Source organism: Clupea harengus, chromosome 22 (assembly GCF_900700415.2).
Source record: "Clupea harengus chromosome 22, Ch_v2.0.2, whole genome shotgun sequence".
NCBI classification, from domain to species: Eukaryota; Metazoa; Chordata; class Actinopteri; order Clupeiformes; family Clupeidae; genus Clupea; species Clupea harengus.
In genome coordinates, this window is record NC_045173.1 from 25309334 (window position 1) to 25328216 (window position 18883).

At 42.7% G+C, this 18883-nt stretch overlaps 2 protein-coding genes across 2 annotated transcripts; one reads left to right on the top strand and one right to left on the bottom strand.

The window, feature by feature from the left end:
* The first annotated feature begins 5590 nt into the window (after positions 1 to 5590).
* On the top strand, positions 5591 to 11536 carry LOC105906147 (interferon-induced protein 44-like). Its single transcript, XM_031559335.2, has 8 exons — positions 5591 to 5930; positions 6679 to 7187; positions 7316 to 7367; positions 7981 to 8176; positions 8332 to 8484; positions 8684 to 8855; positions 8988 to 9088; positions 10732 to 11536. Exons 2-8 carry the CDS (start codon positions 6701 to 6703, stop codon positions 10921 to 10923), a joined length of 1353 nt encoding a protein of 450 aa, XP_031415195.1. The 5' UTR covers positions 5591 to 5930; positions 6679 to 6700; the 3' UTR covers positions 10924 to 11536.
* Positions 11537 to 11945: 409 nt separating this feature from the next.
* Positions 11946 to 15418, bottom strand: rabgap1l2 (RAB GTPase activating protein 1-like 2). Its single transcript, XM_031559403.1, has 7 exons — positions 15218 to 15418; positions 14514 to 14561; positions 13503 to 13613; positions 13258 to 13362; positions 13055 to 13138; positions 12855 to 12926; positions 11946 to 12613 (listed from the first exon to the last, which is right to left on the bottom strand). The coding sequence occupies exons 1-7, from the start codon at positions 15326 to 15328 to the stop codon at positions 12395 to 12397; spliced, it is 750 nt and encodes a 249-aa protein (XP_031415263.1). The 5' UTR covers positions 15329 to 15418; the 3' UTR covers positions 11946 to 12394.
* Between the last annotated feature and the right edge of the window lie 3465 nt (positions 15419 to 18883).

Genomic DNA, 18883 nt, shown 5'->3' on the forward strand with positions numbered 1-18883 from the left:
ATGTGAATATGGAATGGACTGGTTCTCAGCGCAAGGTACAGTACAGGAATAGATAAGAACACTTGCGCCAGATAAGGACATGCTTACAGTAAGGAACTCTTAGAATAGCAAAAAGTGCCAAGTGTACAGTAGACAAGAAGTCTGGCTCTCTGAAGAGACAGTTGTCAGGTCAAAGGTGGCCTCAGAAAATAGACCCCCTGGGGGTAGTCGATACAAGCCCAAATACAGATGATTAGGGTAATTAATATGGGACAACGCCCCACAAAAACAAGGCTTAAATAGTATCAAGAAACCAGTACATGCGCTGAGATCGAGCTTGACCATGGACGTCTCCTTATTGTGACATTAACGATTACAATAAATACTATCAGATTTCTCTACAATCAGTCTCAGAAAATACATTGATAACAAAAAGAAATGGAATGATCAGCCACGACACAATGCAAAGGTGGATGGGGCACACAACAGCAACGAGTCTGAATGTAAAAAAATAAACCACAAATCTAACAAAGAACAACATAATCATATTCTGTCTGGTGATGTTCCGAATCACTCCCCTGTGTCATCACCAGAGAACCTGACATCAGAGTTCCTGAGGTTAAGAGAGGAAGAAGAGGTTTTGACTGAAGACAAGCTCCTAGAGCTGTCAGAGATCTACGATGGTCATACACTGGGAGCAGGTAAGCCTAGCTTAGATGATCCTGAAAGGGTTTGCTCTAAAGATGGTAAAATGATGGCATCTCCCTCTTCTTCTGCTAAACCATCACTTAGAGAACCTGACATCAGAGTTCCTGAGGTTAAGAGAGGAAGAAGAGGTTTTGACTGAAGACAAGCTCCTAGAGCTGTCAGAGATCTACGATGGTCATACACTGGGAGCAGGTGAGGTAGGTGTGCCGGATGGGACAAAGCATAGCCTAGATCAGGGGTTTTCAAGTGGTTTTGTCCCAGGGACCACCATTCTGACTAGAAAGTAATTCGCGGCCCACTGATGTGTCTGCACGCGTGTGCGTGTTTCTAACCGCCGCCGCCACGCCCCCTCCCCCTGCACAGATATTCTGCCATTAACACTTAAATATGTGAAATTATCAGGGTACATCGCTAGCCACCGCCACGCCCCCTCCCCCTGCACAGATATTCTGCCTATTAACACTTAAATATGTGCAGTTATCAGGGTAGTTCACTAACCGCTTCGCCACGCCCCCTCCCCCGCGCACATATTCACGATATGCAAGAGTAATCTGGAAATGTGTTAAAATATCAAAGCGAATTTATAAAAAATTAAAAAATTCAATGGTGAACTGATCAATATAGGCTCATTTCGCGGACCCCCTGCAATGCCGTCGCGGACCCCCAGTTGAAAACCCCTGGCTTAGATCAGGGGTTCTCAAACTTTTTGGGGCCAGGGACCCCTCAAAGGGTAGAACATTTTCTGAGTCGCATCCCAAATTAAACCATATAGGCTTATAGCTATTTGTAATGTTTTATGCTTTTGGACTCTTTTACTCTAAAATCATATAGTACTAATATTATAAGAGTTTTAGATAATCATTGTATTACATTTGGCATTACTTGACAGTATGTAGGATAGATTTGTAAATTATCTTTTGGAAAATGTGCTGAGAAGCTAAATAATGTTTACCTTACATAAAAACCAACGTTCTTGCAGCCAAATTGAAAGCTAGATCAACGTCTTAAACGAGAATAGCTACATGCAATAGGACCATCCGATATGCCTTTAAAAAAGGGCCTTCTGCAACGATAAACACGACCCGTACTGATGGAAGAAATAAATGCATCACTTGCAGATTATGGCAGTTAACATTACTAGTGTGAAAAGTGCAGTTTAGTTACGTTAACCACACGGCATTATGATCATTGTACTACGCATAGTCAAAATTCTGTGATGGGGAAAATCGCTTGTCACTAAACTAGGCTAAGGCTACTCGTGTTAGGCTGTATATGGGTGACCTTGAGGGTGTTCATGTTTATAACCACATTTGCTAACCTGTCGTTCTTTGAACTCTCTGAAAAGTTCGGGGTGTCTGTCTGAGAGGTCCTTAGCCATATTTGACGTGTTATCTCCCTTTGCCTGAGTGGCTTTGAAGCATGTTTTACAGATCTCACTTATTTTTTTAAAACAAGCCGAGGACGGTCGGCCAGAGCTCCTGCACATGAGGCCATGTCTCCCCTGAGATCACTCGCTGTGAGTGAAGGCTGTCTGTTGCATGTTGGGCAGCCCCCCCCCCCCTTGCAGTCAATGCGTGCAGGCAGCCTGACAGGGAGCGGAACAGTGAGTGCGCTCTGATTGCGTGCTATTTTAATGAAGTAACTATACTTATACCTTTCAAAACTTTCCAGTATCAGTACACCGTGTACCATTAGTCTACATGTTTTGTATACTGTATTGCAAAAAATAAAAAAAATAATAATAATAAAAAAAAAACTTTGGAAGCCAGACTTTTTCGCGGACCCCAGTTTGAGAACCGCTGGCTTAGATGATCCTGAAAGCGGCCTGCTGTGCTGGGAAAAAACGACCACATGTGTGCATTGGTGCACGCTGCGTTGTAGAGATGTGGCGGTGTGCATGAATGCCAGGGTGTGGCTCTCCAAAGGCTTGGCGCCGATCAACATGTGAACGTGATTCGGTTACGCGCATCCTTCTTTCCAAAGCCTCCTGTGCGCCTGACGCAGGTTGTTACGACACACTTCCTGTAAGGGTGACTGCGCTAGCCACACCTGTCATCTTGCAGTGGATGAGGAGACCCAGTGCTGTGCCGCGGTCGCTAGCTATTGCACCGAGTGCTTGGACAGAGGCGCCAAGCAGACCAGACATAGCAACATCTTGAGGGGCTGAGTCCAAGGTGGAATGTAAGGCCAACTGCAAATGTCCCATTGTGTTGTGCCAACGCGTCTCAACCTAGCAACAGTGTTGTAGGTCATCAGTACGCCTACATTCTTTATTGGGGCATCGCACATCTTGGCGGAGAGCTTCATTGGGAGAAACGATGAGAGAAGCTACATAGGGCTCCTACGCAGGCATCGAGCCAAGGCCGGTGGCATCTGGTGCGCTCGTGGCATCTGGTGCGCTCGTGGCATCTGGTGCGCTCGTGTCCGCCAACAGGCGAGCAGCACGATCTGGCCGGAACGTCAGGGCTGACTGGAAGGTTGTCGATACCACCTCCGTGAAGTCTTTACAGTGAGACACGTGAGCGTGCTTTGTTCCTGGCACAGAGCGGCACAGTAGGTTGGTAGGGCCCAATGGAGCTTGGGGTAAGTCCAGCTTCAGCTTTGCGAGTGCAATATTGATGTTGTCACACAGTGACAAAGCTGCAGAAAAGACTTTGCTCCCAGTGTCTGGCTCACTGCCACTAGTTGAGTGCAATGAGGACCGCTGTGATGGTGCTAGCATTGCATCCATGGGAGGCTGACCATGGGGTTCAGCAAACAGAGAATTTGTGGCTGCCACTGACAGAGCATCAGTGTCTTGTGGCTGCAGGTCAAGGGAATTATCAGGCAAGGGGAGAGAGCTTTAAGTTGTGCTACACCTTCAGCCTGAGCTGTGAGGTCCTGGACAAGCGGAGTTGACGTCGCTCAAGCGGGATAATGCTACATTCAGGGCAGGGGTTAGATAGCGCCGCTTCAAGATGCTCCATGCCCAAACACAAAGGACAGCGGTCATGCCCATCAAACATGTCCATACTAGCAAAGCATTGCGTGCAATAAGCAGAATGCTCCATTTTGCAGTGTTCCCGAAAAGCGCTGAACAATGACACAGAGCCGACACATCGGGTATGTCTTAATTGAGTCACAACAGTGTAGCTGCGAAGTTTAGGCTACTATTTTCACCAACGAAGGAACCCTGAAAACCGAGGGGGTTCGTTGGAAATAGAGCAATGATTCCGAGCGAGGGAACCCTGGAAACCAATAGGTATTCGCTGGAATAATAGTTTACTCACCGGACTCCAAGTCTTAGCTGACAACAAGGTCCTAAATCAAAGTGCTGAATAATCCCATTGATTTTGACTGCAGCTAGAAGGGGAAGCTTAACGCTTAGCCCCGCGTTCCTCAAAGTGTTGGGCGCAGAGACGTGACAGGTGGGGCGCGAATGGTCGCGATAAACGGGAGATTTTCCCGTTGCAATGCCTTCCTTTATAGACAATAACGATCATACAACCACACTCAAACAAATAAATATTGTATTAATTAGCCTATCAAGTAGTGTATTGTATTAATGCTCAAGGGCCGAAGTGTTCTATATTCTAAACTCCAGGGTTATCTCCCTTTCCCTTCGGTCTGCGGTTGATGAGCAAATGAATGGCAACTTGATTTGGCCCGAGGATTTATTCTCCAGACTGGTTGCACAGAGTTCAACATTACAGCAACATAACTTTGCTCCGGGCGCTACATCTGATCTATCCGTTTGCATCGCTGTTCTCTCTCTCTCGCTCGCTCGCTCTCTCTCTCTCTCTCTCTCTCTCTCTCTCTCTCGCTCTACCACACCCACCCTGTAGCCTACGTGTGTTCCATTATACATTATACATTATAGGAGCCGCACCATTATACAACACTGAATTAACATTAGATGGGGGACCGGGATGAAAATGTGACCTGGAACCATAGTGCGGAAATTTTGATTGACGTCGGCGTATTAATTGCAGCGGGACAATGAAAAAAAAACGTTCCCGGAGCATGAAAGTGTAGTGGGCGATAGGCTAATATTGACGTTATGGATACATTTGTGACACAAAATACAAAGGTTGACATTTGACAATTTTACATTACATTTAGTCATTTAGCAGACGCTTTTATCCAAAGCAACATACAAGGGAGATTTTAAGCTTGTGATGGAACTGGAAATATTGCTATTCTGTTGTTGTAAGACATTAACTCCTTATTTTGTATCTGCAACTCATTTTGGATCTGTCTCACTGAGACCTGAACAAAAGGCATGTGAACCCCCCCCCCCCCAGATAACCTCTTTCCTGCTAAAACTCTTTGTACCCTGGTATCACCCCCCTCCCCCCATAGGTGAACCCCTCACCCCACTGTCTCACCTAAAGGGTGTGGTCATCCCCTCCCCTATTGTATTCTACCTGACTGAAATGTATAAATGCCAACACATTCTGCTATCAGGTAGGCCTTTTTCTAAGCACCAGCTGGGAGGGGGGTCTCCACGCCGAAATAAACTACAGAAACCTGACTTCAACTCTCCGGTCCCTTCTTCAACTTAAGCGTGCTCATTGAGATTCTGTCACTTGGCCTACCATTGATAACACAATTGCATAGTGGGCCCTTGTTCTTTATTTTTGGAACTTAGCCCATTTGAGGCAAGTATTGCACTTTTATTTTCTCTATTTCTGAACTGATGTTATTTGTTATTGATTAAGATTTAGAACTTATCGTTATTTCAATAAATTTGACATTTTTAAGCTTGGCCTACCATTTCATTGGAGCGATGAGGGACAGGTGGGGCTTGAAAAGGCCCACTAGTTCAAAGTGGGGAATGGCAGAAAAAGTTTGAAAACCACTGCCTTAGCCCAAAGTTTAAGCTGCACTAGTCTATCAGAAAAAGATAGTTCTCTGCCAGGCGAGAATGATATGGAGAAAGAGCATGACGCAGGTGTAGGCTATATACACTTGGTGCGTCACGAGATGACAACCAATCAATAAGTTCTCGTAGTCAATGTGCGAGCGCATGATATCTTCCTTTATGGTTATAGCCTCAGGCGGTCTGGAGATATGAAATAGAACGTTGCACGTTAACTTTCGATTCTCAGAAACGGTGGTACAGCTGTTGATCTTAGCCTGGAAAACTAAGCGCATCCTTTGTAGCCTACCTGTGATTCCTAAATAACGCAGCCCTTCCAAAAAAACTTTTAACATAAACAAACCGATCTGTGGATAACATTATTACTGGAGCACTGAAACTGGTAAGCATTGTATTATTGAAATGTAAACGTGTCTGTGGCATATGCTTTACAAAGTATAGTGGCAATTCATGATGATAGACGTTCAGATATTCAAGTAGGCTGTGAAGTGCTGTACTGTGGACAAGAAAACAAAACTGCCCGATCGGTATCATCTTGTAGCCTAACTAAGACTAGTCTTAGACTTCTTATTTACAGATGTTTATTCAAATGCTAATTTAGGTTAATTAGCGTATAGGCTAAGTGCAAAGACCAACTGAAACGTTGCCCATACTGTGAAATGTGACGCAGCCTGCGAAAACAGTTAGGGAGTGGCAAGCTCATCTGAAGGAATAGTATGGAGTAAATATGAGGCCAAATGTTTCACACACAATGTGACGTTTGTGAGCAGGATAGCAGGATATTTTGATAAATAGGTCGTAGGCTATAATAAGGATATAGACAATGGTTATTGGTCAGTGTATTATATACAGCATGTTTTGCTTTTGTTTCAAAAGATTTTGATTACAACTTTTGCAATTATCGTGAAACATTGTATTTCATATCCCTTCCCTAGAGTAGGCTACAAGCTTCCTAGAGGGTATGGTGGCATGGTGGCTTGGTGGATGACAATGAAAACATTGTATTGTTGTACTAACTAAAACTGTTGCATTGTTACAATAATTGTTGCAATATTTTGTGTTCTCTACAATAGTGTTGCTAGTGCAAAGTATTATTAAGTAATTTAACTTTTCCGCAAATGTTTTTGTAGATTGCCATCATCAAGAACCATCATGAGCGTTGTAACTTCCAGACTGACCAGAAATCAAGAGAAGAAGATCAGTTCTATGTTTGGCCATGCCAGACTCAGTCTAATATACAAAGCTAGTGTCCATGGCTATGATAATGATGATTTTCACTATAAGTGCAACCAGCAAGGTCCTACCCTGACAGTTGCATACAACAATACAGGATTCATATTTGGAGGATACATTAGTAAGGACTTTGCACAAACAGGGGCCAATGTTGTTGATGAAAAAGCTTTTTTGTTCAGCCTTGATGGAAGGGAGCAGAACCCTGAGCTTTATCGTGTCACAAGTGTCACTGGCCAGGCTTCCTTCACTGATGGAAACACTGGTCCAAATTTTGGATCTCTGATTTTCCTCTACAACGATGATGCCACCGTCTACAGTAACCCTGGGGATTTTTTTAACTTTGATCCATTAAAGATGCATGGAAATGATTTACAGTTGACTGAATGTGAAGTCTACAGAGTTGAAGGTAAGTAGGATGTTAGCCAACATAATGTTTATATTATTATAATATGTCAAATATTGTTAGTGCAAAGTTAGCAGTATTTATAAAAAAAAGTGTATTTAAAGTGGAATCTCTTTCCTGTGTTCCCGTAGAGTGTGGTGCTCTCCTGGAAAAGCCTTGGAGGATTGTCACATGGAATCATGAGTATATCATTTTTACTTTTTAAAAACATATAAGCCACACTGAACACTTACCTTCTCTGTCCTTGGTGTTTTGTACAACGGCATATTAGGGCCACTGTAGGTGAAAACAATTCCGGGGGTCGGGGATAATATTTAAAGAATGAACCTCACAATTTAATAGATTAAAGACAAGATCAATTTACGAGAAAAACAACTTTGCATTAGCATGTCCCCGAACTCCCATACTTTCATACTCTCTTCATAACTACTGATCGGTGGCACAAATAAGATAGACAAAGACACTTTAATAAAAGATGATAACGCATAACAAGCTGTGCCAATGGGATGGGAATGGAACCGTTCCTGTCTAACTGAGAAGCTACACAGCAGCCATCAGGTTTGGAATATTACCCCCCTACCCCGGCAATGTAATTATTTATTACCTACTTACTATGGACCTAATATGTAGTTGTAGTGTTGTGATGGGTTTATGAGAAAATGACCATGTTTAATTAAGGCTTGACTCCTTTATTCTACTATAACTTAGTTAGAATGGTCTGTTGGTCTGGGCTTTTTGCATCTGTGCTGCAATAATACAAAGAAGAGAGATGAATAGTTAAAATTATTGTTTTTAGGAAGAGAAAAGACCTTATGGACACCATTGCAAAGTGGAAGCCTGTCATTAACTCGGTGAACCAGGTCAGTGTGCTGCTTGTTGGTCCGGTGGGGGCTGGGAAGTCAAGCTTCTTCAACTCTGTGTGTTCAGTCTTCAAAGGACACGTGTCAAGTCAGGCCAACACAGGCACTGCAGGGACCAGTCTGACCACACAGGTACTTATGATTAAAGTACACAAGACACACAGTTCACATCTGAATTAACTCTCATTTGAATGATACTGCTAAATTTCATGTTAAAAAGCCTTGTCACGGGACGCTTGCATGGCATAGGTACTGCTTACCTGATTGAATGTCTTTGTATCTGTCAGTACCGCACCTACTCTATCAGAGGAGGCTACAAGGGAAAGCCCCTGCCAGTTGTTCTGTGTGACACCATGGGACTGGAAGAAGGGGCAAATGCTGGTCTGGACATAGATGATTTCACAAGCATCCTCAAGGGAAATGTGCAAGACCGCTACCAGGTAACACTGGTTTGTTGTATGGTTTAGTACTTTTGATTTTACAATATTCTGGAAGTAGAACATATCGGGTGTTATGGAATAGCTTTCGGCTGAATAGATTTTCATCAATTTAGACTAAACTGCCGATGATAGGTATAGACCATACTCTCTCTCGCAGTTCATAATATGAGCTGAAGAGACTGCTGTATTACTGTTCCAGCTCAACCCATCAATGCCTATGCAAGAAGACGCTCCAGGTTTCCGCAAATCTGTGACGCTGAAGGACAAGATCCACTGTGTGGCCTTTGTGATTGACGCCTCCAAAGTCAAACTCCTCCCAGACAAAATGATAGAAAAATGTGCAGCTCTCCGCAGGAAAGCCAACCAGCTGGGTCAGTGTGTAAAACATGTCATCCCTAATGATTATTACTACCAAATGTGCTGTATTAAATGTGAATTGTACATACATAAGAGATTATATGTATGAGAGAGAAAAGCAGATTATTTTGTCCTCTGTGTCACAGGTATTCCCCAACTTGTGCTCATGACCAAGGTGGATGAGGCTTGTCCTTTAGTTGCAGAGGACCTGAAACATGTTTACTGCAGCAAAAACATTGAGAAAATGGTGAGGAGTATATATCTTTTCCCCTCTGTTCAGTTACTACACCCTTTTAGTCTGAATATGTGGAAGCCTTTATCAATATGAGTCATTGCGTATTTGTTTATTTCACAGTCACTTCCTTTGTACCATTATTACTGTCTGTTAGACAGTCACCAAATGAGCAAGGTTTTAGTTCCTTGCCTTTGTTAAAGTAATTATTGTTTAACTCTCAAGTCCAGCTTTCTACCAGGAGTACATACACATCTAGGTATTTATTAGTGTTGCAAAAGTAGTTAACACAGATGCCTGGGTTTTGACCATTGAAAATATAATCTCACTACAATGAATAGAAAGCTTCTCAAACAATGTGCTTAATCATTGTGGACAGATGATAATTAAATTGATACACAAAAATTAGAGTTGTGTGTAACATTAGCCTAACGGTGGAAACCCATGACACCGTTACGAGCGACGCGATATTCTAATCCCATGCATTTCAACGAGAGCCAATCCATTGTGACGTAGACCACCTTTTTGGGCGACGCGACCGATAAAAGTTGGAAAATGTTGAATCCTATGCAAATGAGGAGCGATTTTTTCCGCAGCGGCCAATCAGAACGTTTGGTGTCGTCTCTGACAGTTTGAAAATGCTATTTCCACACGCTACAACACGCCCACTCAAAGTGATGGAAGCGTATCGCGTCGCAGTCATGGGTTTGCACTGTAAGTGTTACAATCAGTCATAATTACACCAAGACCCCTTGAGTCTGTTATTGGTCGCTAGCATGTCTCTTAAACTTTCTGAGTTGTTTTTTGTCAAGTTCTCTATCCGTTGGCCACTAGTTGACAAAGATCACACTTGTTTTTAGCACGTTTTAACATTTTAGTTTAGCCCTACACAATCCCAATAGCCTTTGGTGCATTTGTATTTGGGCTACCCTCATCATAATAGCACAGGCAGACACGCAATAGCCCTGTGATCATGTAAAATCCCATCTATGTCCCGAGTACTTTTCAAACCAAACTGCACGCCCATGGTTGCAATGCTTGGGTAACACAACAGGATGTTAAACGCACCACCGGTTCCATTTTAATAAATGTTTTGCTACGCTTTGTTGGGGCTGGACATGTCCCTGGTTCCTGCTTTTTATGTAGCGCTATTAAATAGATAAAAACCTATGCCACAACCGCATAAGCAACTCATGTGCCAAGCGGGGAAAAGAACGCATCCATGTGTTCTTATTTCTGAAATTTGTACACAAAATACCAATGGATATTCTGGACATCATCTTGATATGCAGGACAAAGGGTGAAAATGCTGTGCAGTATAAAGCAGGACACCTGGTCACTCTAGCTACACATAAAACAAATATGCCTGTCAAGCTGATGATCAGTTTTGATGACCTAGATGGTTTTATTGGCAATCTGTAGTTCACAGAAGAGAATCTATGTTCAAAGTTGAAAAGATGCTATTAAACAATAGCATTTGCATTTAAATATACGTCCATGTGTTGATTCAGCATTAATTCTGTGATTTTACATTTAAACATCCATTATTACAAGCTTCAGTCTTAAGAGGGAACATTTTATTTGATTGATAGCACTAGTGGCTTTCCATTTCATAGTATGCATTTACAGTAATCTGGCTTGGGACTGTGTTCTTGTAGATGCGTGAGGCTGCCGTCCAACTGGGAGTGTCCATGTCAGCTGTGATCCCGGTAAAGAACTACAGTCAGGAGCTGGAGCTGGACCCACTCACAGACATCCTGCTGCTCAACGCTGTCAACCAGATGCTTCGGGTGGCTGAGAGCTACTTTGATGATCTCTTCCAGGACGAAGTAGAGAAGACTGACTACTAGAAGTCACATTTTGTGTAGTCCCACTTGTTATTGACACAGGATATGATTGAGAACTCTCATGCTATGGATTACATTTCTCTCCTGTCACTGTGTCCTACAACTTACTAGATCAGCCATGTATTATTTCCAAACAGCGCAATTTCCTGAAGCACCAACATTTAAATTGAATACAAATCAACATATGTTTAGGATTGATTTACATTTGAGTCATGGTTTACCCTCAATACTGACGTGAATATGGCTCGATAGCTTAATAATCAATTTACACTGAAGTTTGTTAGGCTTGAAATTGATGTTGCCTGTAAACCATGCATCACATAGTTGGGTCAAATAAGAATCAGAGCGTTGGAGTATGTCAACATGGAAATTAAATTCCTGTTTATTTATAGTTTATATTTTAGTTTAAACTTTCTGGACTTGACAGTTGATCCAGCTTATGCAGGGATTCTGGTGATACTTGGCTTCTTCCTTTTCTTTTACATAGAGCCTTAGCCTTCATGTTCCATCACCTGTAATTCATATTGATGTTGGTCACCTGTGTTACCTTCACGAGCGGCTTTTCTTTCTTTGTAAGTCTGGTGAATCTGTTAATTAAAGGAAAATCTAGCATGGAGTGAGTGTCACACCTATTTTTTTTACTCTGTCTGTTCCAAACCTTTATGGCATGCTGGACTTCCTTATTTTTCTGTTGAAGGAATTTGAAAACTTTTTTCAATAGTTTTAATCAATGGATAATAAATATTGTACACAAGACATTGACACACTGGCACATTAAAAAAGAAAATTACAAACAGCTTAACATAAGCTGGCGCACACCAGCCTGAAAATGTTGATTCTTGGTGTCCAATTCATCAGAAGGGCAATTTTGTCTTTTGTCTTTTCCTCAGAGAGTCTTTATGTAAAGGAGACTCCCATGCCAGAAAATGGCTAAATAAAAACACCCGGCAGACCATCCTGACCAGGTCTGTGTTTCCAACATTGAAACTAAGAGAGAGATAATTCAGACCCTCTATCTTTCCTCTATCTCAGTCTTTCTATCTTTTAATGGCGGTATTTGCCCAGAGAAACACACCCTTGCTCAGGGAAGCAGCACCTCTAAAGCTTGTCTCTCGTGTTCTGGCGCTGAGGTCTTGTAAAACAGTGCTGGTTCCCCGTTCTCCGTGGGCTCACACCTGAGCTCTCCTCCCCTCTCTCAGGGCCCAGGAGAGTCTCCTGGTGTTCACCCACCCAGAGCGCGATCTGCTGACCGGAGCCAGGATCTCGTCTCCGGGTGTGGGGGGCTGTGCGCTGCTGGTGGTGGCTGTCCTTAAGGAACCGAGGGTCTTTCTGAACCAGCCGTTCTTGGCGACTTGGAGGTCAGTCATCAGCGCTCCGTTTTGGTGCTCCAGTTCCTGTGGGATGGCACAATACCACTCATTAACTCGATTCATTCTAGCTCTCTGATAATCAGCAAAACTTTTTTCAATGTAGATTAATAATATGAACTAGAGCTTGCCTGTATCCTGCACTTGGCCTCGACCATCTGAAGCTTAGTCTGGGCCAACTCTCTCTCCACGTCTTGGATCTGGTCTTGGAGCGTGTCCCTCTCTCTGCAAGCTGAGGGATTTATCAGACTTCTCGAGTCATCTTGCTGAAGTGTGCCGTCCTCACTGAAGAGCTTGCAACACTTTTCACATTCCATCACTTTGCTCTATGGAAACAACAACAACACACAACATATTTATTGTTATTAAAATACTCATTGATATATTTACCATTTATATATGTAATTTATATATGTTTTTTTGTCTGTGTCAGTTTAGATAAAAGCTTCCATTGAATGCATCCATGTAAACAAACACCACTGGTTGGAGTACTGGGCGTATTTATTCAGTCACACTGTTGCTATGGGAACACTGTGGTATTTTAGCACAACATAAAATCAGTCCTACCTTAATTAGAGCAAGTTCTTCAGTGTTGGCGGTGTGCTGCCTCTCAATGCGTGTGTTGAGCTGGGAGCAGATCTAAAGATGAGGCACACAAATATTAAAAGTAGCCATTTTTGATTATTTTCCTGACAGATAATAGATATTTATACTGGAAACATTTTTTTTTGCAGTTTACAGTGCAGGAAGAGATTGCCACAACATACCTGCTTGTAATCTGCTATGATGCTGTTTGACCTGTTGATCTCTGCACCTGCTTTGTCCAACTCTTTCCTAAATACTTCCTTCAGCTGTAGACATATAAGCACGTCATTGCCATACACACAACCCACTGAAGTAAATAAGGTGATCAGGTAACATTTGGAAATCTGAAAAGTGAAAATCAAGGAAATAAGAAGACCCACTGTACCTGAGTGGCCTCCGCTTCCTTCTCTCTCTTCTCTTTTTCTGTCACCTCCAAATGGTGCCTGGCTTTGGAAAGCTCTTGAGTTAACTCGTCAACCTGGTCCTCAGCCTGAGAACATATATGTTGCACAGACACACAACAAATGTTACAGGCAAAAGAACCTGGATAAGAACATTTAGACTCTGATATGTTGTTCACCCATCACCTTTTTTCATTTATAAACAAACGGTAAGTCTGTATTGACTGACCTGATCTAGAGAATTCCTCAGGGCAATCTTGCTGGTGACGAGTTTGTGGGCCAGGTGATCGTTCTCCTGCTCCAGACGCAGACTGGTCTCGTGGAGGCGCACGTTCTCCTGCTGTCAATTGCAAACAGTATCTCAGCTGGGCATTACCGTACCGTAACACCAAACAGATGTCTTGATTTAAAGGTGCAGTTGTAGTTTTTGTAAATAAAGCCTTTAGTTTCCTTTACAAAATATTTCATTCTTAAGGAATGGTAAAAAATAGTTTTCTAGTATTTCTGTGAATTCTGGTTTTCTGTTTCAGGACTTTTATTGCATATATTTACATTTACAAACTACATATTGCACCTTTAAGTTTAGTTATGTAGTAGAGACTTATCCAAAACAACTTAGAATGACTATTGACATTAACAGTAATAATAATCCTGCTCCTACTCCTCCTACCACCAGTACAGTGATAATATTGTATCATTATGTTATTATTGACAGCTAAATGTGAAATGAAAAGGTGAACTCGAACATTGTGTACACATTTCGAGTTTGAGATTACATTAAATCCGTGCCGTGCTGACACCACCCCTCTAAAGTCCCTCACTCAGATGCAGCTGTCTCTCTTTGGAGGGGGAACAGCAGACTGTGTGCTTGGCGGGGCGGGGGAGTGTGGGAGTGTGGGGGTGCTTGGCGGGGCGGGGCGGGGGAGTGTGGGGGTGTGGGGGCGGGGGAGTGTGGGGGCGGGGGAGTGTGGGGGTGTGGGGGTGTGGGGGTGTGGGAGTGTGTGGGGGTGTGGGAGTGTGGGAGTGTGTGGGGGTGTGGGGGTGTGGGAGTGTGGGAGTGTGTGGGGGTGTGGGGGTGTGGGAGTGTGGGAGTGTGGGGGTGTGGGGGTGTGGGGGTGTGGGAGTGTGGGGGTGTGGGGGTGTGGGGGTGCTCCCGGGGCTCTGAAGTGATACTCGAGGCTCAGGAGAGGGCGTGGGGGTGGAATGGAAGAGGAAGAGGAAGGAAGGAGGAAGTGCTCACCTGGTATCTGTCAAGGGGGTCTTCCTCTCTCAGCTTCTTAGAGGGGACCTGCGTAGAGGACGGGGGTGGAGGATGTAAACGGCTGTAATACTGTGTAAGACAGTAGCTGTAATATCATCAGAGCCTGCTCTCTACTACCCTCTTCTGTCCTTGTGCCCATTCATATTGTGAAGTTAGCAAAGATTTTTGCATAGATTTTTCACCTTGAACAAAGGAGTTAAATACAATGATGGCCTAAAAAAAAAGTCTCAGATGGTATGACACACTGTGTGCATTAGCAGTGTGCAGAGCATCCAGCCTCTAGAGGCCACTAAACCTGCTGTCAGCGGTGTGCAGACCAAAACAGACGAGGATTTCCATTGTTTAACACCTGGGCATAACATTACTTGATTATTGAATTGTTTTATTGCTTTTTATTCTATTTTTAGAAATCTATTATGAATATTATTATTGCTTGGCAATCGAGTCTTGTGTATATATTTTTTTCTTTGTGACTCGCTGTACAACATTGTTGTTTTTAAAAGTACAATATTCATTAATAAATGTGCCTTGTCTTTCCATACCTGAAGGATGAAATAGACACTGGCAAAGTGTAATAGCAACAGCAGACATTTGAAAATCCATATCTTTCTACTCGGCACATTATGCAGTATTTCTGATAGACATTATCAATGTATCACACTGATGTATGAGGCAGGACTCACTGTTTGTTTGGGTAAGGACTCCGCCACTAGGCTGGCCAGGATTTCTTCCTCGGACATCTGGTTGATGATGTGGGCATTGTAAGCCACAGAGATAGACACTTCTTCCATCATGTTTGCAGCGTGTGTGAGTGTGAGTGTGTGAGAGAGAGAGAGTTGACCTGCAGTAGTCAGGCTGAAGTAGAGAGACACACCAGTAACAGGTTAGGCAGGTGCCACCTCTGTCACCCTGTCACATGGCAACTTCTAGTCCAACGAGGAGGGGAGGGACCACACTTAAGAATTGGGCTCACACCCTCTGTCCTCTGTTGTTGCTCATACTGTTGTCTTCTCATGCAACAGAATAGCCGGTGCATCTCATGGTCTCCTATGTTGTTACACATGTGACACTGTCAAAAAAACTTGACTTTTCTGGTAGAGTCTTGAAACTGAGCAAAGAAGAGGGTTCCGTAACAAAGTAGCCTTGCAGAAACGTAAAAGTAAATAACAAGGCTGGACTCACCTTTGTATTGTTAAGTTGTCTAAGTGTATCTGATGGTGGCAGTTCTTCAGAAAATCCTTCCTCTCATACCAGCAGTCATGACTTTGGCAGCAACTCCCCTTTCTCCAAAGATAGTGCCTCAAAACACTTACATGAGAAAAAGTGAAGACCTCTCTTTTTGAAAACACCTATTTTAAAGTCTTATACCAGCATCCCCTCACCTGCCTTGCCTTCTTCCTCACTGCATGTGTCTGTGTAGTAGTTTTTTTTTGATAAAACATGTGAAACTCCAATTCTCCCTGTAAACAGCTCGGGGTGCCCCTGGCATAAATGCTCCCCAGTCTCTCCGAGGGGAGCAGGTGCCAGTAAATTCCTGAACCCTATAAGCTGCTTAAGTCAGTCCCTAAGTCGAGCCTATTCTCTCCTCCCCTTTTTCAGTGGGAACCAGAGAGGCAGAGGGTGAACTGTAGACTCATTCTAAATAAGAGAAAATAACATAATGTACCTGTACGCTGCTGTTTTTAGTTTCCTTGCACTTTGTTTGTAGGTCAGTGGTTTTATTGGGCCCATTAACAGCAGTGGGTGTGTCAGAATGGCAGATTCATGATAAGACTGTGAGCGGCAGGATCTGATGAGTTTCTAACACTAATACTTACTGCTCTCAGTGAACACTCAGCAAGGCCCAGACTACAGAGGGGTATATGCATAGTAACCCAGAAGAAAATGATCCCTTTAGTTTCTCCAAGATAACAATGAGATTAAAAATGAGATTTAGGATTTATAAATGGACCAAATTGCACCTGTGGTGTTAAAGGAGAGATCTCAACAGGGTCACAAAGCATGCTCCTTTTTTACTAAATAGTTATATTATCTTGATATTACCACCTCTGATTCTCTCTAGAAGACGACCTTGGTGTTTGGGGATGTGGCACACAGTTTCACAATGAAGTGCATTTCACCAGCCTATGACAAGAAGACTGGTCAAAGCTGTTGTGGAGAGGAGTAGCTAGGTTATCTTTTTTGTCAGTTGTGGTAGATTTTTACAAAAAAATGCCAAAATCTAATTTCTGTCTCAAAACTGTTTCTGCTTAGAGCAATATCTGTGATTAAATTGAAACATAATTGAAACAATAATCATCATCAAGGTCTCCTGAGCTATCAAAGATCCATCTTTTAGAACCGAGATTTTCCTATGGGAATTCTCCATAATCTTATCAATTAGCAAACATGGTAGTTGTTAGAGATAGATAGATAAAGAGAGAGAGGGAGGGGGGGGGAGATGTTAGGGTGTTAAAAGTTAGAAACTGGCTTTATGGAGATTTTGTGTATAGGGAGTAGTTATCCTGGCATAGTGAAAACACAATGAGGCAGTAATTACACACCTTTTCAGCTCTTCACATGAACACCTGAAACTGCACCTGACAAAACAGCAACTTTGCATTGATAATCACATTCAGATTTGTGATACAGCCAGTGCTTTGTGTGTGAACAAAAACGGAGATTACATGTTTAAGAGTCATAGCAGTCCATGGTGGGAAGGCGTGAGCGCAAAAGCAAGTTTCTGTTTCTAGCTTTAGTGATTCGTATGGGTTTGGCCACCCCAGTCAATCCTTAGTCATATTACAGAGTGCATTCTTCCAAACTAGCACAGGAATTAAAAGTGAACATGATACAGCCACCACGACATTTCATACACTAAAAGTTGGGCAGCTCAACATTACTAATATAAATCATGATGAAAACCCATATCTAAGTTAAAAGAGAAAATAATGAACATAGTTACTGTTGTGCTAAATGGCTGCACCTTATGACTAAGCCACTGTTTTGGGGTAAACCTAATTGGACAACGTTTGTATTAGATCCTTTGACACATGTGAGCACAGAGAAAAATCCTTTCTTTGCTGCAAAGTACATACCATGCAATAGATGTACAAAAGAAAATGTCAGATGTTTTTTGCAATGCCCCTCAGGGAGATACCACATTTCAGGTCTTTTGTCAGCTAATGAGAGAAGTGTACTCTCTCTCCAACACTAAAGTTGTATAAGCTTTGATGCTGAGCAGGATTTCAAACAGGTCCTACAGGTATCATGTCACAGTGAACTCCAAGGACCACTGAATGTGAAGACATGCAATCACAAAAATGCAAACCTGAATACACACACACTCTGCTAACTGCAAACATAGATGTTTTGGTGGTTTATTATTAACAAACTGCTGAGACAAACTAACTCTTATCTTCAATTTACTATATATAGGTCACTGCACTATTTGCAACGGAGATATCATCAAGGAGTCACTCCCAATATTTATCCCATTTCCTGTTGTGCCAGAAATACCTGTATTGCTACATTCATAATTGTGTAATAATATAATATATTGCTTAATATACTACAATACGTCAGTGTATCCCAAACTCTCACCTGACATATTTTTATAGACACAACTAAAATCCTCCTACATACAGATTCCTGTGTGGTTTCTTAAGTGCATTCACATTCACATTCACATTCAGTGGTCCTTGGAGTTCACTGTGTCATGATACCTGTAAGACCTGTTTGAAATCCTGCTCAGCATCAAAGCTTATACAACTTTAGTGTTGGAGAGTACACTTTTCTCATTAGCTGACAAAATTCCTGTGTGGTTTCTTAAGTGCATTCAAAATGAAAGCGTTAATAATAAGCCCTCGGCTCCCGACACCAGCCTCCCAGTGAAACTGTACCAGCATGGTAACTACAGACAGTGTGACAGAGGAGACCTCAGAGAGTGTCTGAGAGCCATCGCTGTCTCAACCTCACCATTCATTTGTAACAAAGTAACACTGCGTCATTCAGAGCCTCTGCCTGAGGCTGACAGAGGTGCTTCAGCAGAGATTTGAACATGCCAAGCACTCTGCAGCCACTGCGCATTGACATCAATTCAGTAGGTGGCCTCTTCTTCTGAAGGAGCACAGCTGTGTGTTTTTTGCGGTGCATGAATTTCCTGCTCCTTAGGTTGTTCCAAAAGGTGTGATGGTTTCCTTGTAATGTGAAAGCCTACATCACAGAGTAGTGGCTGATTGCACCTGATGCATGATGTAAAACATTGCCCTCTGACCAACCTGTCATCTTTATGCTGCAGGTGTTGTCAGAGATTCAAATGACCCATTCAAGTAGAACATTTCATCCAACCTGTCAGGTTGTCATTTGTA

What these genes read in the sequence shown, in the direction of transcription:
- LOC105906147 (XM_031559335.2), top strand. Translation starts at nt 6,701, where the DNA reads ATGAGCGTTGTAACTTCCAGACTGACCAGAAATCAAGAGAAGAAGATC. An exon ending in ATTGTCACATGGAATCATGA is followed by an intron (nt 7,368 to 7,980) that starts GTATATCATTTT and finishes TATTGTTTTTAG; the next exon opens with GAAGAGAAAAGACCTTATGG. An exon ending in GGACCAGTCTGACCACACAG is followed by an intron (nt 8,177 to 8,331) that starts GTACTTATGATT and finishes TGTATCTGTCAG; the next exon opens with TACCGCACCTACTCTATCAG.
- rabgap1l2 (XM_031559403.1), bottom strand. Translation starts at nt 15,328, where the DNA reads ATGATGGAAGAAGTGTCTATCTCTGTGGCTTACAATGCCCACATCATC. An exon ending in TGAGGAATTCTCTAGATCAG is followed by an intron (nt 13,363 to 13,502) that starts GTCAGTCAATAC and finishes ATATGTTCTCAG; the next exon opens with GCTGAGGACCAGGTTGACGA. An exon ending in TCATAGCAGATTACAAGCAG is followed by an intron (nt 12,927 to 13,054) that starts GTATGTTGTGGC and finishes CCTCATCTTTAG; the next exon opens with ATCTGCTCCCAGCTCAACAC.